Below are 26,329 nucleotides of genomic sequence, written 5' to 3' on the forward strand. Positions count from 1 at the left end.
TCCCTCAGGCTCTCACCACCTTGACCTGTGCCTGTGGAGGTCTCCAGAGGGGTCAAGGCCACTTCTAACAGTTGTATAGGGAGCCCCTGACTATGGGATTTAACCAAGACGGCTTCAGGTGTGGGGTGTTGGACTTGCCTGGGGGTCAGCAGCAGCGGCAAGCCGGCTGCTGGAGCAGAATGCGTGGTAGGCCCTTGCCATCTGCGGTGACCGCTCCGCTGTGGGACTCTGCGCCACTCGTGGGCACCTTCCGGCCGTGTCCCGGGCTCTCCAGACCGGGCTTGTGCCCGCAAGGTCCCTGAGGGCCCCTCGCCTCGCCCCCCTGTGCCACCGGGCCACCCTCCAGGGAGAGACCATTGTTCCTCCGGTCCCGCCCGAGGTGCGGTCGCAGCCACGCGTGAGCAGGGCGTGGGGTGGCGTGGGCGTGGCAGGACGCGACCGGGCGTGTGGGCGGGGCGTGGGCGGGGCGGGACGCGGCTGGGAGCCCTCAGCCTCTGGCTCTCAGAGTCGCCGCTGGCTGCTCGGGGCCAGAGAGGAATCCCTTCGCCGCCGAGGTGAGGGCGCCCCCCACCGCGCGTCCCGTCCCGTGCGAGGCTGCCCTGCGGAGGGCGCCGGAGCCTGGCCGGGAATCGCTGCTGTCGGGCTCTCGGCCCGGGAGCGGAATCCGCGCTGCCGGGGAAGGAGAGCAGGTCGCGCAGCTGGCGGGGACCGGGCGGAGGTGGGGGCCGGGGTGATACCGTGCCGGTCCCCGCGCCGCCCCGGTGTGCGACTCTCAGCCCGAGCCGAGCGAGGGACTCGGCGCCCGCATCCCCGCGGAGCGGTGGCTGGGCCCGGGCGGCCTGGGTGCGCGCGGCCTTCCGTCGGCCCCCCGGGAAGCTGGCGGCGGGCCCGGGCTGGGGAGATGACCCGGAGTGCCCCTTCCCCGACCCGCCACCCGCAAGAAACCTCGCGGCGGGCTGTTTCCGAAACAAGTCCGAAAGCCCGGTGACCCCGCCGTTTCCCCGCTGCTCTTAGCAAAGGTCTCCGCGCACCTCTGCATTCCCGACCCCCACCCGGAAGGCCGGCGGCCCTACCGTGCCGAGGGAGGGTGTCTCCGCTGATCTGGGGGGCGGGAGGTGCGCTGGGGCCGGAGGGCGCGGGGGTTTTGCTTGCGATGGCCCGCTCACGCCCGGTCTTCTTTCCCTGAAAGGAGTCCAACGCAGTCAGGGTCTCCGGAACTGGAATCTCTGCGCTTCCTAGCTCCAGGACCCGGGGTAAGCGAACTTCGTGGTGTTTAGTGCCAGCGAGCATTACTCTTCTGACAGTGGAGAGGGATTTGAGCAGAGTTTGCTGTATCTATTTATCTATCTATGGTAGTTCCTTTAATACACATACTATTTGTCAGTTGGCCATCTAATGATATTTCCTAACCCTCCATCGCCATTGAGTTCCCAAAAGATCCAATGATGTGTGATTTGTGTAAAGAAACAAAAATTGTTAAATGGTTTGTGTAGGTCTTAATGCATATGGTATACAATTGCAAAGGAATAGAATGTGCAGCAAAAAATTACGCCCCTTCCCCTTCCTGACCAGGTTCTTTCTCTGGAGGTAACCACTCTTACTGCTGTGTCTCTCTGAGAGTCATGTCTTTCACAAGGTGTTTGAACTCCTATGCACGAGCACCAGTAACTCTTGTTTTTGAAACCCACCCATTTTACATTATTACTTTAGCTATTTGTTGATTTGTTTTTTCTTTCTCTACTAACTGTAGCAATGCCAGGGAGTCAGGCCAGTTTTTTTTTTTTTTTTGAGAGACTGTGGAATTTGGGAATGTTGTGAAACAAGTAGATTACTTTGTGAGTGCCTTGAGGTCGGAGATCCTGGTTTGTGGAACTTTGGGCTCCTCACACATCCTGCCAGTTACTAGTGAGCTAGCTCCAGGGCTATGCTTGGATTTCCATACAGACCCAAGGACAAGTGATATTCATGGAAACTTGGTGCTTACAAGTGTCTTTGTAGTAGTAGTAAGAGAAGTGACATTAGCGTTTGGATCCTGGTTTTGACTCCGCATTTGTGATGGAAGCAGTCGTTTGAGATTTGGCTTTTTATCTATGAAGTGGTAGCTTATATGTTATTTTAAAGATTTTTTTTTTGAACCGGTGATTGAACTCAGGCCCTTGTGCTTGCCAAGCAAGTTCTTATACTACTGAGCTGTTGAAGATTCTAGAGGATCATTTGTGCTGAGCACCTAGTGTTGTGCCTGGCAGATGAAAGTCTTATTGTAAGTAGGGGTAATGTCTTTCATTCCATACCTTCATAGGACAGGTCAATACTCTTGTCAGCTCTCTTTACTTTAGGGTGCAGTAACACACGATCCTAGAGATCTCAGGGAAGAAGGCTTGATTTTCTTTCATGTCACAGGTCCTTTATGTGTCTATCTTCCACCTTCCCCTCCTCGATCCAGGCTGTGCTGCTGCTGGGGGGAACTGCTGATCCCTTTCATTGTGCCTCACTTCCACTTTGTCCCCATTCATGGTGACATGAGCATTAACTTAAGTGTTTGTTGAAAGGAGCCATAATTGTAAGATAAAATAAAACCCTGGTTCATCAGACACAGAGAATTAACTCCCACAGAGATGCTTGTAGTTCCTGATTTATAAACCAGAATACTGTTTTCTCCAGTATGGGGATAATAGATTCTCCCTGGTACTGGGCATTTCTAAACAGGGCAAACTTCTGTTGCTGGTGGATTTGTTTAAAAGACCAAATTGTTGGACCAGGGAGATAGCTCAGCGGCATAAGCACCTGCCTTGCAAGCACAAGGTCCCTAGCTTGATTCCCGGTATTGGAAAAAAAAAGACTATAAACTGCAAAACCAAAATGTAGTGGTTGCATATCCACAGCGCACCCTGGCTTTTCATCTGGTTCCATTTTGGACCTGAGGATTGAGCTAGAACAACAGCAGTGTGTCCCGGACAGCTCTGGTGACCTCTGACAGATCCCTGGTTTTTATTTTTTAGGTTCTTTGCTTGTTGACAGCAGATGTTTTTGTTTTAGATTTTTTTCTTTGTAAGTGTAATATATGTTTTCCGTGGAAAATTTTAGAATGAATAGGAAAACAGGAGGAAAGTGGAGGCTACCAGCAGCAAATTCTTTCTTTGTCGATTGTTAATTGCATCATCCCATGACTTGTGATTATTCTCTTTTATGCTGTCTGCCTCTTGAGCAGCGAGATTTCATTATAATTAAGGTGTCTTCAGATCAGCGTATTGGATAGATGACCCACTGCATGTTGGTTCTTGCTGTTTTGGTTTCATAGATATTGTTACTGTGTGTGGCACAAGATTTACAGAGCTTCAGCTCGCTTTTCTTGTAACTATTCCTATAATGAGATGTTTCTTATTTAGGTAGAAAGTCCAATATGTCATATTGTCCAAGAAATATATGACTATAAATTAAAAATTAAATTATTAATTGTAATAATTAATATTTAAGTATATTTCCAAATCAAGACAAAAACAATTTTGCTTAGCTTTGCCATTCATTGAATAGTTGAATAAATTGAGAGTTGATTGTTAGCAGTAAAGCTTTGTAAAATAAAAGGAAAGTTCATAATTTAAAAGTAAACAGCAAGTGTAGAAAGGTAATGAAAATATTGTTGTTCTGTATGAACCATCGTAGTTTTTACTACCAACATCTAATATGGATGACAAACCAAGACTATAAATCAACCTCATATGACTATGAATATGCACCCCGAGTCAGTATAAACACACGTAATCTTACAGTGGTACTGGTTAGAGTCATTCAAGGAAAGCAATGGCATGTAATAGCATGTGCCAGTCTGGTGTTAGTACTGCACTGGATGAAAGCATTTCTATGCATTTACTAAGGAATGAAGGGCACTTCCATGTGTAGATATGGAAGAAATGCCACATGAATGTGCAGGGATGTGGCTCAGCAGCACAGTACCTCTTGCCTGGCAAGCACAAGGCCCTGTTTGATTCCCAGAGCTGAAAAAGCCTAAAGAACTAAGTACAGAATGTTTCTATTTGTGTAAGAAAATTTTTCTTTCTGCAGTTAAATATGTATGTTTGTGTATGTAATGCTTGTATGAAAAAACTTTTTGTAAGGCTAAAAGCAATACTTACAGTAGGAGAGGAAGACAAAGGGCTAGGCTGAGAGAAGAGACTTGTTTTTAAATCCTTTTTTCTGTTTGACTCAGATGCTGGCAATTTTGGAACTACATTCATTTTTCAGTGGGCAGCTGTGTTTCAAAATAACTGCATAGAAATTTTAGGAATGAAGTCACCTCTCCTGTGACAGTGCTGTGCCTACTCCACCAGAGGTCGATGTCACCAAATGTAGTTGGGGACGTATTTGAGTGGGCTGTAGGGATGTGGTTAGCTGCAGTTGGATGGCACTGCTGTGGTTCATGACCGTTTGGCCACCCAGTCACTAGAAAAAATTGGCAAAAACAAGTAACTGAAGTACCAGGTGTGAAGACTTGATATTTACAAATTTGAAAGTATGTTCTCAAAGAATGTAATGTCTAAAATTGAAAGTTATAGACTATGATAACCACTTAAAAGCACTGACTAGTTTCAATCATTTACAGTCTAAAAATTAAAGATACAAGGATCCATGCTACCATTACTTGTTTATAACTTCTAAATTTATTTAACCAGATTTTTGCAATTTCTAATAATGTCATTATAATATGGTTACTGTAGATTTTTCCTTATATGTAGTTCAGCCAAGCAGATTCCTTTTTTTTTTTTTTTTTTTTTTTTTTTTTTTTTTTTTGTGGTACTGGAGACTGATCTCAGGACTCAGCACTTGCGAGCAATCTTTATTGTATGTTTTCTTCTGAAAGCGTGACAGTCATATTTTCTCTGGGTCTACGCTGGTCTGTCATTTCTTTTTCCTTCCTTTTCATCACTATTGTCCATTGTCATTCCTTGTTATTTTCCAAATCTCGTGTATGGTTATGTGCTCAGAGTAGAAATTCAATTAAAGAGAATCTGTGTGTGGTGGCACACATCTGTAACTTTAGCCTTCTGAGGAGCTGGACAGCTGAGGACAGCAACCTTTAGCCAGCCTGCATGTCTGAGTGACTTAGCCAGACCCTATCTCAAGATAAAAATCTTGAAAATGTTTGCGATGTAGCTCAGAGCAAAGGTCCTTGGTTCAATCCTTAGTACTGCCTCCCCCACCCCAAATAAAGGTTTCAAAAAGGGCTTGGTATAAAATTTCACACATTTACTAGTTAATTGAAAGTATTCTATGCATTGTTTTCTTAAAGTCTGAACAAATTACCTACCAAAAGGATTTCATCAGAATATTAGCAGCAAAGTTCTCAGTGCCTGTCCTGTGGGTGTGAGCTGACCTGGTGGTCTGTTGTTGCAGGCTGGTCTCCAGGGACACACCATGTCCAGTTTTGAAGATGCTGACACAGAAGAGACGGTCACTTGTCTCCAGATAACTGTTTATCATCCCGGCCATTTACAGAGGGGAATATTTCAATCAATCAATTTTTCCAAGAGAGAGAAGCTCCCTTCCAGTGAAGTGGTGAAATTTGGGCGCAATTCCAGCACCTGTCACTATATTTTTCAGGACAAGCAGGCTTCCAGAGTCCAGTTTTCTCTGCATCCATTTAAACAATTCAATAGCTCCATTCTTTCTTTTGAAATTAAAAACCTGAGTAAGAAGACCAGTTTGATTGTGGACAGCCAGGAGCTGGGCTACCTCAACAAGATGGACCTGCCCTATAGGTGCATGGTCAGATTTGGCGAGTATCAGTTCCTGCTGGAGAAGGAGGACGGAGAGTCCTTGGAGTCGTTTGAAACTCAGTTTGTGTTTTCTCCCAGACCACTTCTGCAAGAGAACAGCTGGCCAGCACAGAGCCCTGTCCCTGAGGATGGCAGCTTTTCATCTGGCTCCATTCAGAGCTCTTTCCCTACAGAAATGGATGAAAATGAATGGTGAACTCAGCATCTTCGTGGCAGTGTGGAGGTGGAAGGGCGGCAGAGATGTCATGCGACCGCAAGTCTGTTCACGTGCGCACCAGGGTCTCCATCATGCTGTCGAGATGGAAGTCTGTGAGCTGGATGTCATCAGCCTGGTCACATGTTGCATTTGTAGGTCTCTGAAGACCTGCACATCTGGATGGGTCAATGTATAAAAATGTCCTTTGTGAGGAAAAATATCTTTTGTGAAGATATTGTGTTGTTGAGGTTCTGTTTTCTTCTGCTGTGCTTGACTTCAGTTTCTGTCCTGGTCCCTCGCTTGCTTATTTCAGAGCAGCCAGTAACTTCCAAAGTCAAGGCTCCAGGTGAGTTGTGTCCAAAGCCAGTCAGGTCTATAGCCTGTCAGGACTTGTGCAGCCCCAGGACTTGTGGAGTGGATTGTGTCTGCAGCCTGTCAGGACTAATTCTGTGCAGGTATAGAGAGTTTCTTCCTAAAATGACAATTCTTCTACTCTAGCCTCAGTACCTAAAACTAATATTTAAACATTTTAAAGAACCACTTTGACTGGGATTATTTCCTTACCAAATTTGATTTTTATGTTTTATATAACTTTAAAATTTCATGAATTCAACCTTTTAGCATCCAGGCACATAGAAAAGTTGAAGTCTTTCTAATGGTGCTCTATGCAAATAAATATATGTGAATATTTATAATAAATGCTTAAATATTTCTAAAATTTTAGCCTGTGATACAGTTGTCTTTAAAAGACTCTCCACTAATTTTTGTGAGGTTAAAAATGAATGCTACTCATTGCTATAAATAAGAATGATTGTCATTCAGTTATGTTAAATTCTAGCATTAGCAGTGAAGCTCCCTATATAATTTTCCAAGTAAATAAAATTTCATGCTTACTGTAAGAAGTTGTCCTTTCTGAAAAAAAAAAAAACCCTAAAATTTGGTAATAGCCTTTCTGAAATAACTTAATAAATTTTCCAGCTGTGTAGCCCAGGCTGACATTAAACTCACTAAGTAGCTCAGAAGCTGGTTTGGAATTTGTGACCCTTTTGCTTCAGCCTTCCTGCCCAGCTGGGATTACAGGTGTCTACGACCACACCTGGCCACCTTTTCTTGATTCATATCATCAGTTGTTCCTGACCTGTACCATGTGACATCCTGCCTCTCAGCCTCCTCCTCCAATCCTGGGACTGTTACTGTAGAGAACTGCTCATCTCTACATGCAGTGGCCTGGATGACCACTTCCGGTCCTCCATCTGGTCTCCTTCCTGTGGTAGGCAGAGTGACAAGCTTGATGCCTTGCCAGTGTCCCTCTGTCCACCTCCAGTGTCCCACAATAAAGGGAATTAAGACTGAAATGGAAGCAGTGTTGCTCATTAGTCAGCATTAAGAGTGATCAATCACCCTGGATTATTTTGGACCCAGGTAATTACATGGGCCTGAAAAGTGGGAGGAGGTGGAATTAAAGTGGGAAGAAAGCTAAAGAAGACATTGGTGTGAAGCACGACAAAGACTCTGAAGATAAGAGGGAGTCCAGGAGCCGAGGAACGTGGGCAGCTCTGGAGGCTGGAATGTGTTGGGACACCTGCATGCTGGAGACCAAGGCCCCAACAGTGGAAGTGAGACCTACCTTGACTTTAGTCAGGGACACCTGGGTTCCTTCTTGCCTGTGGAATTTTAAGATGTTTTGTGCCACTGACTTGCAGTAGTTTGTTAATTAAGTAGAAAACTGATAGCTTCCCTCTGGTCCGAGGTCTGTCATTTCTTGCCACTGTCAACCAGTTGCCTGCTGAATTCTCTTTTTCTAATGTTGTACTTTCATTGATGAGGACTTAACAAACCAGACTACTTAGCTGGTGAGGACTGCTTACCATGGAGTTTCTTGGTAAAGGCTGCCTGTGAATGAAGAATATTTTATTGTGGAACTAATATCACATTTTGGAAGAATTTTCATGGATAACTGATTAAATTGCAGAGTTTTAATATTAAGGAATTCCTGTATGATTGTTACAAAACCCACACAGTGTGATAGGTAAGACCATGTTCACCTGAAATAGTAATTTCTGTCATGTTTTCTGGGGAAGATTTTGAACTTGAGAAATAAGGAGAGAGTTGCTGAATAGTAGCATCAGATTCTCCACAGAACAGAAACATCAGCCTGCAGACTAATGCAGCAGGATGTTAATGTTAGGACTTTTCACAAATCAGACCTCTGCCAGAGCTCCCCCAGCACAGAGGGCTGTGGCTAGAGAGCAGCTGAGGCATATTAGGACACAGGAAGAAGTGCAGATTTGGGGCAGGATTCACACACCTCCAGTTGCCCCTCAGGACCTCTGGCCCCATTCCACATGTGGATTTTCATGTTGTCCATTAGTCAGAGAGGGGGTCTCCCACTCTAGCTTCAGGGCAGGCTCAGCCCAGGTCTGTCAGTTGACTCTCCATGGGCAGCATGATCACATCTTGTAAGAGTGGCTCTGGTCAGTGACTGTGTAGACAGGAAAAGTGTTATCACAGGGATCGTCCACAGCAGGGTGGCCAACAGAAATCCTGCTGTTTGTCAGCCATCACTGAAGCTAAGTTGTGAAGATTTCGTAGTATACCCAGGGGACTCCTTTGTCCATGAGAATGGTTCTTCTGTGATATGTGTTTTAAGAGAGATGGAGTGGGGCATGTGTTTGCGAAAGCTTTACTTTTAATGTAATATATTTAATATACATGTGTGTATAGTAATAAGCATATCTTACAAAAAAAATTCATCATAATCATACTGTGAGGAGGTAGCTGTTGGCATTGTAAGTGGTGGCTTCTCTGTTCTCATGACCCCTTTTCTGCTTCAGTTCCGTGCTTGTTTATTCCTTTGCATTAACTGTCATCTGTTAAAATAGCAGGTGTGGCCACTATTTCATTATGTGGGTCATTGTCATGACTGCAACCCTCAGTTTCCATTCTGGGTGGTGACTAAGGATGACAGCAGTGAAGCGTACTTGGACGCTGCTGTGTGTCTAGTCCAGCTGAGTTAACCCTGAGTCCACTCACTCACCCTATTGCTCCAGCGCCATGAGAACATTTATTTGCTTTGCAGCTCGTAAGCAGTGGACTCAGGGCCAGGAGCTCTGGTGAAGAGAATGGGAAAGGTGGCTTCAGTCTGTTGTGGTTTCTTCACAGTGCTGCTGACAGAAGGCTGTGAAGAGACCAGAGAGAATCCAGCTTGGCACTGCTGGCCAGTGTCAGTGAAATTGTTGCTTGAAAATTGTTGGTCAAAAGACCAAATCCTTACAAAACAGGAAACTTCTGAGGTTAGGTAGTCACAGTAAAGTACAGTAGTGGAACTGCTTCTAGGCTAAAGGGCCTTTTGGTGACAATACATACTACTTTGGGTATCTCAAAACAGTTTCTGAACACTTAAGAAAGAAAACAAAACAAAACAAAAAACCTCAACCCAAACCAAAAACCCTCAAATGACAACACACCCATCCAAATAAAACAAAAACAAAAACAAAAACAAAAAAAAAAAAAACACAAAAAAAAACCTCAGAAACAATATTGACCCAAGTTCTACCTAGATAAAGAAGTATAGTATATTGAGTGTGGGCCCTGAATCCTCAGCTTGGGTTTATCTTCTACTTCCTGTGTAATCTAACACTGAGATTCCTTTTGTGAAAAACAGTTATTCTAGGCACCCCCCTCCTCCAGGTTACCAGAGCACTGAGCAGTTAGACTCAGATGTACCCGTCTGGTAAACAGCTAACTTCCTTTCTATTTTTCTTTCATACTGGGGATCTCATTCAGGACCCCACTTTTGCCAGGCAGGCACTTAAGCCATTAAGCTATCTCCCCAGCCCAATTCCCCACGCCCGTACTGGGGATTGAAGTCAGGACCTTGTGCTTGCCAGGCAGGCACTTAAGCCACTCAGCTATCTTCCCCACCCCTCATAAACAATTCCTGAACTCTGCCTACAGAGGACATTATGTGTGTGTTACAGAAAAAAAACCTAATTTGTAATACTAAAAATATTCATAGTTTTAATTTTCTAATTTCATTTTCAACTTTAATATTTCCTATGGATACATAAATCAGATGTAGGAATTTTGGGTTTCTCAAACATTCCTTTGTACTTTCTAGAGTCAGATAACACAAGAAACCAAGTAAAAGAGGATAGAAGAAACATTAGATTCAACATAAAATTCTTTTTCGGATATCTGTTGAGAAATTGTAATTAGGGTACATTTCTGTAAACTAAAATGGAAACTGTCTTCTACCAGAATAATATATCTGTCCAATTACTGAAAAAAAGCAGCATAAATATTATTTAGAAGTATCTAGGGGCTGGTGAGATGGCTCAGTGGTCTAAAGTACCTACTTAGAACAAGCTAAACTAAGCAAAAGCACAGGGACCCCGGTTCAATCCCCCAGCACCACATGCCAGCCAGCTCCGCCCCCTGGTGGGCTGAGCTGGCCACACACACACAAAATAAATAAATAAATATTTAAAAAAAAACACTAAAGATTTGAAAAAAAAAAGTATCTAAAGATTATTTCTTGTTTTTTTTTTTTTATGGATTAGTACAGGGCCTACAGGGTCTCACTGCACAGATTGGAATTGTAGTGATCTTCCTGTTTTTAGCCTCTCAAGCGCTGGGATTATAGGTGTGCAGCATCACACCCAGTCTCAATCCCTGTCTCAGCATGCCCCCGGGGGCAAAATTTCTATTTCTTAAGAAAAAAAAATCCACACATAATTTCACATCCCCACCAACACATTTCTGTAAAATGTCTGCCATGTCTGCCTATCCACTCACTCTTGGGGCTGCATCCTTCTGCTGTGGTTTCGATCTAGATGTCCCCAAAACTTGCAGGCATGGAGGTGAGGCCTTGGCCAGTGACCGCATCAAGGCAGTGCTGTGCTCCTGGGATTCCTCTGTAATGTTCCTGAGGCTGCATGCACCGCTGGGGGCAGGCCCGGTTGGCGGTCACTGGGGCCATGACCAGCGTGTGTATCCCCATCCCACTCTTTCTCTCTGCATCCTCACTGCAGTGGTGCAGTGACTTGAGCAGCTTTCCCTCCACCAGGGAGCGTTAGGTCCTGGGTCTTAGCGATGAGAAAATGGCCATGTTCCTAATTCAACCAACCCTCTTCACAGAGGTTTGGTGACTCCTGATTTTCCTTGCATCTGTGACCTCCCACATTCTCTGGGTTCCCCTATTTCTCTTTTTCAGACTATGTCTACTCATAGTCTCCAAGAGTTAGCAATAGAGAAGTAGCCTTGTCTACCTGCTTACTTCCTAGGGGTGAACTCAGCTAGTGTAATAACCTAAAATACTGCTAACCTACACTGACTCCCACACTTGTACCTAGACCTTTTTTTTTGAGCTGCAGACACGCTCCCCAGTGTTCACTTGACATCTTATTTCAATACCTCCTAAGCTCTTCACATTTCACTTTTCAAGTGGGACTCTTCATCTCAGCGTCTCAAACTTGTCTCTCCCAGTACAGTCAGTGCAAAAGGAAGCTGTTGTTGGGCATATATGAAACAGCTGCCCTAGCTGTTAAAATTCCACAGCTGTTGGCCCTAGCCTTCTAAGCTCAATTAAGACTCAGGACATATGAGAACTTGTACTGTAACGTCATGTACCTCGGTAGTGTCCCAAATTTTCTGATCAAGAAGATCATGGGGCCAAAGAGGAAAGTGATCGATGACATAGAGTGGGCCTAAGGAGAGTCACATGGGGAGAAGATACTCTCTCAGGCTTTCACAGAGAGCACATTGGCCAAGCATTGGCCGTGACTCATCCACATGGCCGCACTGATAAAGGTTTTACAATCTGAGGTACAGGATCTCAGGACAAATCCTGAGGGCATTTCACTGACCTTGTCAGACCAAAAAGCTACAACTCTTGTTGCATAGGTCCTGCTTTACCTTGGTCTTAACCATCCAGCAGAAAAGTATGAAGACGAAATTATAAGAAATAAAGCCATGCTGTTAAGTTGAGCTGTGGGGGACTCAGGTCAATAATTTCTGACATTGCCAGTTAAACAGAAGACCCAATGCTATTATGGGCTACTGGACTCTTTTAGAATATTTTGTTGAGTTTACACACCTATAATATTCAATAACGGAACTTAGAAAAAATGGGGTATACAGATGAATGTCCATTTTGTATCTGTGTATTCAAAGAGGTTGGGATAGATATATAGTTACATTCTCTTAATGAATAGAATGATTTGTTCTAATGGTGTTTGTAAATAGGATCACAAGTCCGCATCTTGTACAGCAATTAACCACTAAGAAGAATATATGCAGTGTATTATTTGTTGAAAAAAAAAATTCCACAGCTGACCAGGAGGGAGATGAGTGCCTCACATTTAGACAGTTTACTGCTTACACAGACAGCAGAGCAATGGCCGCATGGAGGCAGCAGCCCTGGTCCTCAGAGAGGTCACTGAAATGAGACTGAATGGGGGAAGATGACAGACTGTATAAAGACAGTGTAGTGTAGGGTACTTGCTGAGCCAACTGTAAACTACAGCCAAGTGGCTGTACAGCCTGTATCTGAACCTGAACCAGGGTGAGGTCTGGTTCCACGCCTCACTGGTTACATGAGGAACTGCCCCATGGATGCATGACTTTCACAACAAAGGGAGGTTGATGATAAATGGCCCTTGGTGGCTCCTTTGAGCTGGCCAGGATCAAAACACTCCAGGGAGACCACAGGGTTTCCTGCTTCTGTGGACTAGGTGCAGTGAGTAATGGTGGTGTGGAATCAGTTACTCTGTCACTGGATTCATCAGAAGACCCTATTGAGTCTCCCTCTAAATCTGTTCTCAATTTCTACAGCCCTCACAGCCCCAGGCCACACAGGGAGTGCTAAACATTGACTCTTGCCCTTTGCAGACCCATTTGCTATGTAGTAGTGGGTCACTGTGGATTGCCAACTGTGGGCAACTTGTTACACCCAGCTGAACTAGAGTGATGCTGGGTGTGGGAGGCCCACTTGAGGATTGTTGCCAGCAGCATAAGAGGCAGAAATAGAGGTGTTGAGAGGCTGTTAGGGAAGCTGGAGAAACTATTGGGGAGCTGTTAGGGAGCTGCTGGTTCTCTTGGGCTATTCTTCTGGAGGACCTTGCCAGGCTGGCTTTCCTGATGAACTTGGCTATTCTCAGAGGGGTTCAGGACCTTGTTGTTGCTGAGAATGGCTATGGTTCACTTTATTTGTATTTTTAGTACAGGGTCTACAGGGTCTACCACAGATTGGATTCACAGTGATTCTGTTTTCAGCCTCCCAAGTGCTGGGATTACAGGTGTGTGCCACCATGCCCAGTTTCAATCGCCCTCTCAGTGTGTCCCAGGGGCAGGGCCGTCAGGGCATGCCTGGGATCTAACCCCGGCCACTGTGCTTGCCTAAGCAGGTGCTTTAATCTGCTGTGTTATCTGGCCATCCCTATGGTTCACTTTAGGGGAGCTCTAGTCTTCACTTTGAGCTTGCTTCCTGGCTCCAGAGAAGATGGTGCACTGCTCAGTCTCCTGAAGAAGCTTGTCACATTGACTTTCCTGATAGGCGCTCAGCCATTATTGTTGGAGCGATGAGCTTGGGACCTATTGTTGAGGATGGCTGTGGTAGTTTTCAGGGGAGCTCTTGTTCTTACCTTGAGCATTGCTTCCTGATTCCATTGTAGATCTCTCAGCCTGCTTGCACAGATCCTTCATTCAGCTGGCATTGACTTTCTAGCTTCACTGAAATTTGAGCCTTTGCAGCGCAGATCCATGAAACAGGCTGCATGAGACATTGTTGTCATGGGCTCTACGCCTTCAGTTGGACTCAAGGGAGGCACTGTTATAGGCTCTACGTCTTCAGCTGGACTAATACAGGACCTTATTGTGGGATCCAGGCCCTCAGCTGGATTCTTTGTCTTTAGTGTATGGATAGATTTCCTGCATTCCCCTTTTGTGTATGATTCTTTAGGTACCTATTATAATCTTGTAAAATGTGTCCTGTATTAATACTGTTCCCCCTGTAAAAGCCCAAACCATGAGTCACTGCTAAAGAAGCAATTCTGATCAGATGACCAAGTACCCTAAGTAACAGAATGTCAGCTGCCTTTGCCAGGGTACAGGGGCTTTGTGTACCCTGGCAAAGGCAGGGCCACTACCCTCCACCCTCGCCACACCCCACACACTCCTGATGTGCAGCACCTGGAGCCCTTGTACTGTCCCATAGTAACCGACCTTCCTGCCTCAGAGACTCTGAGCACCAGAGTCTCTGGGTCACCAGGCCAGCAGCTGAAATTCAGCTCTAGCACCTCTGGGAGAGGAGGTGCTGTTCTACCATCTCATGCATGTTCTAACTGACCCATGATTCATTATTGTATGTCTTTCTGAGCAGAATGCTGAGTAAGAGCAGGGAGCTTCTGTGGTATTTTTTATTGCTGTTTCTAGTATCTAACTCTAAGGTTTGCTGAAGAAATACTTCTAGTGTTTTTATAAACATAAAGCAAAAACTTAATTGTATATCTTAGTATTTGCAACATATTTTTAAGTTTAGTTTCATTTTTTCTAATTTACTTGTTTTCACACCAGATTTAATAAAGTAACTTTGGAGCTATAATATCTGTACTTTAAAACCAGTAATAATGAATTAACATTTTTAAATGTAAAAATGTATTTATTCACAATCCTTGAGAAGTTACCATTCCATCAGAAAATTCTTTATGAACAAAAAAATTACAGTAGTAGCTTATGCCAACCAAAAATATACATCTGATATATATAAACCTTAGAAAGCATTAACCCAGGCAATGTGAAGAAAGTACCTTTAAACATTTTCAGTGACACAGCTATAACTTAAGACATATAAATAACAGCATCAGCTAATTACTATATTTACATATTAAAGTGTCATATTTATTTCTATGAAATTAAAAAAAGGACAACATAAAACTATAGATGTCATCGCCTAGCAGTTCAAATATTGAAAGGGCCGTATGATTTTTTTTATACAGCAGGAACGTCACATTACTGTTTACTTCTGGACCTTCCTGTACTTTTGAGAACATGCACTGTCACTGTTGTAAAAGAAGGAACAGAAAAGCAGTACTAAGGAAAAAGAGAAAAAAGTTTGCTTATTAAAATCATACTCAGTCCTCAGCAAAATCCAGGAAAGCAGGTCGGGGGCTTTACATCCCAGCTTTTATATTGATGCATAAACTTTAGGCCAAAGAGGGCTGAACTGTCTGTCACAAAATGCAGTTAAACATAGTTATACACTTATTTCCATTGCATCAAAGCACCTTGTACTACAAGGCAAAGAAAAGTATAATAAACCAGGGCCTTTCACACCAGAAAGGATTTTATTTACTTTAAATACCCGTATTACCTTTTTTACGTTTCCCTTCTTAAATCAGAGAAAAATGTTTTGTGTAAAATCTTTCTAAGTTCACACACTGGAAATGAGTATAAAAGTAATAACCTAAAAACTTAATATATAAATTTAAAAGCAATATAGTTGCATGTATAAGTATAGATCATAAACATATTTCCTTAAATACTATTTTAAGTTATTATTTATCAACCTAAAATGTCTACAGTCTGAAAGCTTGTTTTTATATTTTGTTTAGACGGAATCAACATCATCATAAAGTAAATGTAGAAGAATAGAAATTGATCCTGCAGCACTTCAGGCCAGGAACGCCAATCAGTTGTGCTTCCTGTTGGATAAAGGACTTCGGAGTGGCCCTAGAATAAACACTGCTGGAAAAGGGAACTGCTCTAAGTCTGAGCCTGACAACCCCTCCTCATGCCCCCTTCACATCTGCTGAGAATTCATGGAAAATACTGCAATATTTTCACCAGAGATACAGAAATAGGTGTGGAAAAGCATTCAAAGTAAAATTAATGCAGATTTTTAAAATGTGAAACCTACAAGTGAACAGGAATGCCGTAAGAGTTAATAGAAATTTAATTAATAACATGACAGAATCATTAAATTGGTCTTAAAATGCAGAAGGCTGATGATAAAATTGCACTTAATTCTGAAGCAATTCACGTCTATCCGACCACTCTTACATCTTCCTAATCAAGTAAGCATTTACAGTGTGGCTCCTCACTGCCCCTTACAAAAAGGTTCAGTAAGCCACAGCTACATTCTTGTTGTTTTTTTTAAACATTTGCTCAAAACTGATGAACAGGATCAAACAATTTTACACTATCGAATCTGCTGATCTGTGTCAGACTGCTTGATGCCAGAATCAGACAATTCTAATACAGGATTCACGAATCCAGAATACTCAGAATTGCCGTTGTCATCCATCTCAGCACTAACAAAATCGTTCTCCCACTCCAGCCCGTTGGAGTCATCAGAGGCCGAAGCGGGGTTACTTCCAGTCTTCCTGCTGCTGTGCTTAAGTGCTGCCCGGAGGATGTCCTCCTCTGTCTTGGAACGCTCTCTCATAGGAAGCATCCTATTCATTCCTATAATTTGAACAGAGTTCAAAATGTCTTAGTGAAGATAAAGCAATATATTAAAAGCTTCCTCAGATTAAAATACAGTTGTTGCTACTGTTTTTTTACTATCAACCTGATTTGCCCTATAGTCCTAAATAGCCTTTATTGGAGCAAGCTTTTAAACTATTGAATCTGCTGATCTGTGTCAGACTGCTTGATGCCAGAATCAGACAGTTCTAATACAGGATTTACGAATCCTGAATACTCAGAATTGCCGTTGTCATCCATCTCAGCACTAACAAAATCGTTCTCCAACTCCAGCCCGTTGGAGTCATCAGAGGCTGAGGCATTAAAGATAAACATTCACCCAGGGTTATTATTATTATTACTTTTTTATGTATTTAGTACAGGGTCTCACTACACAGATCGGACTCATAGTGATCCTCCTGTTTTCAGCCTCCCAAGCGCTGGGATTACAGGTGCATGCCACCACACCCAGTCACAAATGGGTATTTTGATGCAACACTGAACACATGGTAAGATTAAATTTCTAAAGAGCCATGAATCAAATAGAATGGATGGAGGTTTTCAAATGCAATTGAGCTTCTATGGCCAAATCAGTCTGACTGCCAAAGTCCTTTCCTGCCCAGGTGATAATTGCAGTTCCCCGAGAATTACAATCACCTTGGTGATGGTAACAACATATGCTTTTCCAGAACTTATTGGGTTCCTATCAATATTTATGCACTTCAAATATATTAGCTGATTTAATCCTCAATTACTCCACAGTAGTTCCATTAATCCCATTTTAGACTTGAGGAATCGGGGCAGAAAGGTCAGTTATTTGTACAAAGTCACATGGCTATATGACAATTGGATAAGAATTTCTCTTCTCTTCTTTCTTGGTGGTGTTGGGTATTGAACTCAAGGCCTTGTGTATGCTTGGGAAGTGCTCTGTTGCTGAGCTGCATTCAGCCCTGGGGAAAGAATTTTAATTCATTTAGTTTTGTTCTGAAGTCTGACTGTGTTCTAACTGTAGCACAAGAATATAGTTGTTTCTACAGGAAACTGTTGTACAACTAATTCTGAACATAAGTCAACTGGAGGTAAAATAAAAATTTATAATAATCTTAAATCTGATGACTAGAATCCAACTATGTAATAAGGTAGGACTGAAGAAATGGTGTTTAACTGAGAATGAAAAAAGTGAATTTCTCTGATAAAGCTATCTATGTATCCCTAATGTGTTTCTTTCCTGATAAACAAATGAGCAGTACATTCAAGACCCATTCCATCTCAGAAGTCCATGAAATAGTTAATGGTTATTATTTTTTCAAAGTTTTATACTCTGTAATTGAGTCTTCCTTGTTCAGTTTCCTACTTCATATCATGAAAATGAAAATTTGGGCCCCATTCTATAAAACACAAAACAAAAAAAGCCACAATTTCAAGTACTGAACAGTGCCTCACCCTTACTAGCTTGCCTAATCCTCATAATAATATTCATTCATTTATTCAGACAAATCTTTTTAAGCTGACTGTATACGAAGCAAGTTTAGATACTAAGTATACTTAACAGTAGAAAATTATTCTTTAAGGTAAATTTATTCTCTTTTTCCAATGAACAAAATATGGTTTAGAGAACTAGATAATCTATAGCTAAGAAGACATACTGGCTAACCTTCAAGCTCACATATGAATAAGGGCATCTGTTCTATCAAAATAACCATAAAGTTGATAATTTAAGATGAGACCAAAGATAACTTACTTTGGCTTCAGGCTGCCCACAAGGGGGCAGTAATCCCTCATGTTGAGTAATAAAATGAGGATTATAAAAAACCTTAACATTTATTTTCTAACTCTCAAGATATAGTAAAAGTCAATTTATCAACACATGATAATTACTACCATAATTTACAGTGTAGAAAAATTTTTACATTTATTTTTCATTCATTTCAGTTTAAATAAAGATTTATACAAATCCATACAAATTTTCAGGTCAAGAAAATACCTTCTTCATCTTCCCACTCCAGGTCTAAGGACGTGTTGTCATCATTTCCACTGGTGGATTTCGTTTTGGTCATTAAGTCACAGCTGCTTTCTGTATTTGGTGTTAACACTGTGGCATCTGAGGAGAGTCCTGGAACACACCCCAAACACAATTAAATGTTGTTACTGCTACAGTCTCACCACAAACTTATTTTCTTTTTGCTGTAACTATATCTCCAATCACCATGCTTTCTGATTTCAAAATAAACAATTACCAGTAATAATTATGTTGGTAAGCTTCTGGGCAGAATAGTATAAAGGCCTTTTTTAGGCCCATCTAAGAATTAACATGTAAATTTAAATGAATTATAAGCTTTTCAAATATGATGAATCCAACTATGAAGAGAGACAAAAAACAAACCCTAACAAGGATGAAACACATGAAAAATGCCAGTACTTTCAAGATGAACCATCCCTATGTTTTGCTTCCCAGCAGCACAGGAGGTAGGACTTGGGGATTTTGAAAACTTGAAAAAATATTTCGGTCTCACAAATGACTTTGTAGTAAGTGAAATAAGCACACTTTTGTACTCCTTCCTCCCACCTCCCTTGCTGTGATCCAAATAGAAAAGGACAAGGAGTACTTGGCTCCCTACTGTGAATCTGTAAAGCTGTCTGAGGAAATCCTTGCCCCAACTCCTTTTATTTGGGCATTTTTTTTTTTTAAATTTTAAAGAGAATAAAAAATAACAGATGACATTAGAAATGATATACAATTAAAAAAGCCTAAAGCAAACAAAGATGATAAGTATTCAACAATTCCAACTTTTTTTAAAAAGGAAAGATGATTACTACATAATTTATAGCTACTTAATTGACTTCTCTGGGCAATAAAAACTGAGGGGCAGAAAGTTCTACAGAAAAAAACCTCCAGTTATCTCTTTAATGGACATAAAGTAAGATGAAAACATAAGAGAATATTGTAAAAGACTTACTACTACTTCGAAAAACTTCATACTGTGACTTTATATTTCTCATACAAGATTCAAAGTCATCTTCTGGTCCTGAACTGTAATAAAAATGAATTTTACAAATATAATCCTAGTTAAGTGAAACACAATGAACGCTGAAGTGTGACTTGTTCTGAAGGCCTACCACACTGATTCACAAGGGCTGCACAATCAGGATAATCTAACAAAAAGCTCTTATGTTCTTAACATCCACTTGAAACTCAAAGTACTCAGACTTTGGTTAATTCTGAAGACAAAATTCTAAAGCTTAGCTTGGTTCTTAGAGTTGGCTGACTGTGGAAATGTGACACTGGAATGTCTCAGCCAATAAACAATCACACATTAACTTTGTCCTAAGAAAAGAGAGCTGAGGAGGACACCAAAAGCTAAAGTTACACGTACTTTACCCATTTGGCTGTGTCACTTCACGTGTAAGATGTGACTGAGATACACTGTTATTTAAATAAATGGTCACCTCTCAATTTCATTGAGCCCAGGGCCTTGTGCTTAAGCACACCTCCACATGGGGCCATGGGAAAGAAGTGACTTTTAGAGATCAAATAAACATGAATAGTTTTAAATATCCTGAGTGAATGGGCATCCTTTTGGAAATAACAGTTTTTACCACACGGAAGAGGAACTGTGTTGTTCGTATTTACCTTTGATGGTCACTGCTGCTGGAGGGATGGTAGTGCTGCACACCTCTCTGTCTTTCTTGCTTTGGAAACATAATACAATAAAAGTCACTCTGTTGCAAAATTCTATTTTTTAAAACCACGCATGCAATGTTGAAAAGTTTTTTTTTCCTAGTTTCTAAAAACAAAGAGTTATTCTGTTGAAAGCTTTCAACTTATCTCTATTCACTCTGACATCCTCTTATTTGTAGTCAGAATTTTTCTTAATTTATCACTATCTTAGGTCAAAAGTGTTTAGGAGATTGACGTGGTTTTAAAGGTTAACTTTCAAACAGATAGGAATGGGTGTCCCCAACATTCTTAGCATACCCACGCACTTTTAATGACTTGAAGGAGGAGGGTAGGAAAGGAATAGGCAAAAGTGTCTAAATTCTACTCAGTGTGAAACAGTCGGGAACCAACCAAAGGACTGAGTCAGAAAAGATGGCAATGGCAGTTGGTTTCTTAGGCCTCCAAGAATGAGGGTTCCCTTCAGCAACAAAGCTTGACCGTTTCCCAGGTACAGAGTTTACCTCTGTCTCCTCTTCCAGAACTCACGGGTGGCTGCAAATTCACTTTCCAGATGGAAAAGCAAATGAACTGTGGTGGTGCATGTGTGCGTGTAAGTGCATATACTGTATAGATTATATGTTCCTAAAGCAAATGTTTAGTCAGAAAGTGAGAACTCAGGAAACTGTTCAAACGGATGCTGCATAGGAAATACTTCAGTCTCTAAGGGAGCAGTAGAGAATTTATTATGGTAGAAATAGTGCCTCTGTTATAATTAAAAACCTTTCATGAAACCACAGTTGTTTTACAGAAGGCAGAAGTTAATTTTTAAACTTTTCTGCTATTTAGAACCTACTAAAAATAAGATGTCTCTATATAATTTAAGTGCTGTATGCCCTGCCACCGCATACACAGGTAGGCGCACATACACACACACAAGGGGAGAAAGGACTCAGGTCACATGGAGATCACATGACACAACAGACATGACTGACTGTTCAGCTCCTCTCAGTCTCAGGGTCTCCCATGACCTCTGCACTGGTCCTATTAATAGTGTTGTCATGAATCCATACAGGCGAAATGCCAGGACAGCACTACATGGCAGATGGGTTAAGCACTGCCTGAGCTCTGGCTCTGCTGTGTGTTAGCTGCAAGGTCTTGAGACAGCCACCTGAGGTCCCTTATCTGTAACATGAAGATAAAACCTCTGCGTTCTCCTGAGACTGCTGGGGGGTGTTAAATGCAGCTACACTTCACAGAGCAGCCCCCAGGGCTCTGCAAGGTCTGTTATTCACAGATGTCAGGGGCTGTGACAATGCCACCTTCCCACATGGAGTGGTAAGATAGGGTGAACCTGCTTCCTTCCTTGATGACACGTCCAGAATTTCTCAAGACCCCAACTCTTAATCTCTCAAGACACAGGAGGAGTAAAGATGAGAAGTAAAAACATCCCTCTGGGGCAAATGTGTAAGCTCACCCAGTTCTAAGAAGTACAGTGTAAGAAACTCAAGCAAGTAAAGGAATTGCTTTAAAAAACACTCAAAATTACAGTATAATAATAATTTGGAAAGTATATTTCAAGGCTAGTTTTGAAACATTTTTCCTCTAAAAGTGTATTTTTTCCAAAAGAATACTCTATTTTAGAGCACTAAAATTTACCTTTATGATAAATAGGTATTATCTTGTTTTAAGGCTAAATGGCATTTTGTATGGAGCATGTGATTTATGTTATTTCTAGTGGCTAAAAGTTGATTAATTTGTTTTTAAAATACCTAAAAATAAATGCATAAATACAGACACTGTTAAGCAAGAAGCCCTTGACTGTAGGGAAAAAGTCCCCAATAGGATCTGTCCAAGAAAATAAGGAGAAAAGCAGCCCTGGTGTGTGCTGGGGGTCTTTTCCCCTCACCTCCGCGAGCTTTCGCTGCTTTGCTGCCCTGGCTGCTTCACGCTGTGCAGCGTATAAAGCTTCTTCTTCTAGTCTTAACTTCTCTTCTTGTAAGGCTAACTGTGTATGAACAAAACGATAAGGATTAACAAAAACCAGAACCTGTCTAGCTGCTCTAAATAGAAAATGTCTCTACTATTAAAATAAAAAAATAAATCATTAAAAAATAATTGATTGCTACAAAGTACATCAGAATTGATGTTTCTGTGTATGTTCCAATTGCTCTTTTATAAAATGACCTAGATGATGAAGATGCTAAGAGAAATGAGTTCTCTCAATTTACAAAAACATTGTTTCTTTCTTTAGAATTTGCAATGATCTTCATTTCAACAACCACTCCACTACCTACTATACTATGCTGATCAGATTAACGGTGTTGGCCCTCCTCAAGGATCTTTAAAACTAAGGCCAATCGTCACCATTCACCCAGGTGCGCTAAGCTTTTCCATAGCCCGTGCCTCCTCACCTGATATGCACATGTCTCAATTTTATTACTAAGCAACTATTAAACAATTGTTCAAATTCACGTTCTTGTTATTTATAACATGCTACTTTAGTGACAGTTACTGCATGTCAAATTTAACTTAAAAATCAAATTTTAGAATAAAATTTATTTTAGAATAATTTTAGTATTTACTGTGTGGCTTTAAGTTTGTATATCTGAAATTACCAAATGGTTCTAAAATAACTTTTAAAATAAGTGGTGCATATGTCTAATTCCATAGTTTAGCAAGAGAAAAAAAACTATAGTTGCAGGGAGTTACCATAAATACATTAAGTATTACATTTATGATTGTTACAAGTACTTGATCTACTAAAACAAATAAATCCAAGACAGATAAAAAGTTCAAGTACATATATACCATTTATTATGAAACTATTTATTTTAAAAGTTGATTTTAAACACAAAGGTAGACATTCTTGCCAGTATCCCATAATTATGAATTAACAAATTATTTTTAAAACAATGTATGATTTTAATTTTTTGCATATAAAATGTTTGATAAGTTAAGCCAAACTAAAAAATTATAATAGGTTGGAATAAGTTTTACTTTTAAATTATTTTTGTTTGTAGATATCTAAATACAGGCTGAATAACTATGTAAAGTACCCTATTTAGTGACAACTCTCACGTATAACAAATAGGCTTTATGATAACACATATTTAAGCTACATAAAAGATTTTTTACCTCTTTCTGGATTTTCTTATCAAGATCTTTCTGCTTTTCAGCAATAGAATCATAATGTCTCTCTCGTAGGTCAACGATTTCTTCCTCAGTAAGAGGCCTAGAGATTTAAAAAAAGAAAGAAGGAGGCAGGGAAAATAAAAAGAAGAAAAAACACTAAAGCCAGTGAAATTCTCAAATTCACTGTCAAAACTTTGTTATTATGATTTGATACTGTAATTGTATTAAGTATACATTTTAATTCAGCTTTCCATTGTAATTCAACTTGTTAAAAAACACAGTACTGTCTCAGAGGTGTTTCGTATTTTGCTTTGTTTTGTTCTATAGCCATGTTTTAAGAAATTCAATTCCACTTCCATTTCTGCAGGCTGCACTCCTGCCACCTGACCTCTGGATCAGAACCCAAAGGGTTCCCACCTGAGAGAAGCTTCAGGTGCTCTGATCTCAGGGCTACCGAGCTGGTCACTCTCCTGGCCTCATGGAACACAGGCTTGTCACAGGCACACACTGTCCAGCACCTGTCAGCGCACCATGCTCATTCCGACACTCACACTGCCCCTGGACCATTCCCATGATGAACTTCCTGCTGCAAATGCCAGAGAATACCCAGCACTGTGGCCCTCGGGCCAGCATAAGGCCCATCCCTTCCACATCCTATGTTATGTTGGCATCTTTTTTTAAAAAAATTTATGTATTTGGTACAGGGTCTCACAATGCACCCCAGACTTGTAGTCATCCTCCTGTTTCAGCCTCCCCAGCACTGGGATTACAGGCATGTGCTACAATGCCCAGTCCTGGTGGCTGGCTCAGGCCACCTAGGGTGGGGCCAGCATGGCATACAGTACTGGGGATTGAACCCAGGTCTTTGTCTTTGCCTAAGCAGGCGCTTAAGACTGCTGAGCTATTCTCTGCAGCCTTATGCTGGCATCTTCACATGTCACAATACCCCCAGTGCGCTCACCTTCCCGCTCTCCATTTTCTGCCTGCGTAGTCTTTGTCAGAATGCTCACCTCTGACAGCCCTCCCACTCAACACAGGTGGCATCTGCTGAGGAAGGTGTCACCTCGGACACATCTCTCCCTGTACACTCTGGGCAACAGGCTTTCTCTTCTAGGGTTTCTTAGAGGGTTCTATAAATGCTTCTTAATCTATTTGACCACCTCACAATGAGTTCTATTTCCAAGACATCTTCTAATGAATAAACATTTAAGCATGTCTGATGTTTAAGTCCCAGGGTCTGGCACAATGCCTGGCACATGACAGCTGCTTGAGAAGCATTTGCTCCGCTGAAACCCTAAGGAACTTAATTCAGACATGAAACAGTACATGAAAATAGTCTCTCTTTTGACTTAAAGACTGATGTGTCTTCTACACGTAATGTGTGCAATTTTAATTGCATATCACAAAGCTACTTATAGTACCAGGGTTTTAGCTGACAAAAAGCTTGATTAGTAGAACAAGCTTTAGAATGTTATAAGAAAGGAAGGAGAATAAAGTTGAAAAACAAATATCATAAAATCTGAACTCTCAGAAAGCTCAGTTCACATAGAATTCTTTTATTCTTACCTATGACTGCTTCCTGGGCTCTCCCCCTGCACAAAATGAAAACAGTTAAAACAATTTCATTAGCTGAATTCTTCAGGCTAAAAAAAGTCATTTTTTTTTTTTTTTTGCATGGTACTGGGGATCGAACTTGGACTCTGCGCTTGCCAGGTAGGTTCTTAGGCCTGCTGAGCTAACTCCCTGGCCCCTAGGGAAAACAATAAAATTTCCACTTAAACAAAAGTATTTTATACTGATCTGTTTTTGTCATTATTAAAGATATAGGAAATTTTTAAAAACCTTTAAAATTGTACTAGTTTTTAAGAATTAAAATTTAGTTTACTATTTAGCTGAATTATGTAGTAACCCTCTGGTGAATACTTATTTTTTTCTAACAAATATCTGCTACCCACCAAAGGCACCAGGCAGCACATATTCCGTGTCCTCCGCTCCATGTCATAGCCACACTCCAAGTCTGTGGGTGTATCACCTTGCTCAAATGTATACACAGCCCCAAGCACCACTCCCTGCACCTCCCTGGGCATGTGCAGACCCTGCTGCCCAGCACTGCATGCTTAGCTGGGGTGGGACACTCAGCTCCCGCCTGGGCACAAGCAGCCTTGGCACGGTCTCCACAGTGCTGCGTGGACTGCGCCTGGGTATGCTCTCATCCCCGGTCTCTCAGCACGGTGCTAGACAGAGGTCCGCTGTACCCAAGTGTGGAAAGGCTGTGACGTGCCTCACTGAGAGAACATGGCATGCACATGAGCGGAGGCAGGTAGGTTGCCAGCAGGGTTCAAAGTAATTGAGTCAGCCATGATGTCATGGAAGACATGTTAAACAGGAACATACATAAAATATGGTTAGAACACATGACCATCACACACAAGACTAAGTTAACAGCAGGAATGAAATCTTAAATGATCCAGACTTATAAGGAAACAGAATTAGGGAGCAGAATGACATTCAACTAAACCAAACACAAAATGTAAGCTAAGAGAAGAAAAGATTGGTTAGTAAAAATAAGCACAAAGAGAAAAGAACTCTAACCAACCAAATAAAAAACAGCCTAGGAGAAACACGAAACCACAAGTCCTTGATACTGAGATTAACTATTTTGGAGGCTGAAAGAGCCTCCAAAAACCTTCCTGTTCATCAGAAGGTTTAACAATGTTGTGTCCAGTGTTTGCTTATTTTAAGGGAAAGATGCTGAGATCAAAGGGATCTTTGAGAAGGGAAGGAAACTTGGTTTTATGAAACTTTATTTTACAGGGAAAACAAAAGGCTGAGATAGCGTCCCAAATATGAGTTACCAAGTAATAAATATGCATGCTTTTAAACAGGGATTTATGGGCTGGGGAGATAGCTTGGTGGTCTAAGCAAGCACAAGGACCTGGGTTTGATCCCTGTACCACATGCTGTGCTGCCCCTGGAACCCTGGATGCGCTGTGCTAGCCACTGAAATTAGGAACAGTGGCACACGCCTGTAATCCCAGTGCTGGGGAGGCTGAGACAGGAGGATCACTATGAGTCCAAGCTGCACAGCAAGACCCTGTACCAAAAAAA

At 41.6% G+C, this 26,329-nt stretch overlaps 2 protein-coding genes across 5 annotated transcripts in view; one reads left to right on the plus strand and one right to left on the minus strand.

The window, feature by feature from the left end:
- The first annotated feature begins 469 nt into the window (after nucleotides 1–469).
- On the plus strand, nucleotides 470–8,031 carry Tifa (TRAF interacting protein with forkhead associated domain). 3 transcript variants are annotated; one of them, XM_023709984.1, is made up of 3 exons: nucleotides 470–689; nucleotides 1,190–1,253; nucleotides 5,389–8,031. In XM_023709984.1, exon 3 carries the CDS (start codon nucleotides 5,410–5,412, stop codon nucleotides 5,965–5,967), a length of 558 nt encoding a protein of 185 aa, XP_023565752.1. In that variant the 5' UTR covers nucleotides 470–689; nucleotides 1,190–1,253; nucleotides 5,389–5,409; the 3' UTR covers nucleotides 5,968–8,031. The 3 variants fall into 3 exon arrangements, with proteins under 3 accessions (XP_023565752.1, XP_023565751.1, XP_023565753.1); XM_023709983.1 differs by having other exon boundaries at nucleotides 470–554; XM_023709985.1 differs by lacking the exon at nucleotides 1,190–1,253 and having other exon boundaries at nucleotides 470–554.
- Nucleotides 8,032–14,599: 6,568 nt separating this feature from the next.
- Ap1ar (adaptor related protein complex 1 associated regulatory protein) overlaps nucleotides 14,600–26,329 on the minus strand; it is a 37,565-nt gene continuing 25,835 nt past the window's right edge. Inside the window, exons 5-11 of one of the 2 annotated variants that reach the window (XM_004626675.2) lie at nucleotides 24,788–24,813; nucleotides 23,225–23,321; nucleotides 21,996–22,094; nucleotides 20,063–20,121; nucleotides 19,389–19,462; nucleotides 18,416–18,544; nucleotides 14,600–16,431 (exon numbers count right to left, since the gene is read on the minus strand). In XM_004626675.2, coding sequence (XP_004626732.1) covers nucleotides 16,166–16,431; nucleotides 18,416–18,544; nucleotides 19,389–19,462; nucleotides 20,063–20,121; nucleotides 21,996–22,094; nucleotides 23,225–23,321; nucleotides 24,788–24,813 — 750 coding nt within the window. In that variant the 3' untranslated portion in view covers nucleotides 14,600–16,165. The remainder of the gene's footprint in view (nucleotides 16,432–18,415; nucleotides 18,545–19,388; nucleotides 19,463–20,062; nucleotides 20,122–21,995; nucleotides 22,095–23,224; nucleotides 23,322–24,787; nucleotides 24,814–26,329) is intronic. The other variant, XM_023710090.1, reaches the window with a different exon arrangement.

This window comes from Octodon degus, unplaced genomic scaffold (assembly GCF_000260255.1).
Source record: "Octodon degus isolate 3935 unplaced genomic scaffold, OctDeg1.0 scaffold00016, whole genome shotgun sequence".
Classification (NCBI taxonomy): Eukaryota; Metazoa; Chordata; class Mammalia; order Rodentia; family Octodontidae; genus Octodon; species Octodon degus.

Bases quoted from the DNA above. Each gene is read 5' to 3' on its own strand.
- Tifa (XM_023709984.1), top strand. From the start codon at position 5,410: ATGTCCAGTTTTGAAGATGCTGACACAGAAGAGACGGTCACTTGTCTC.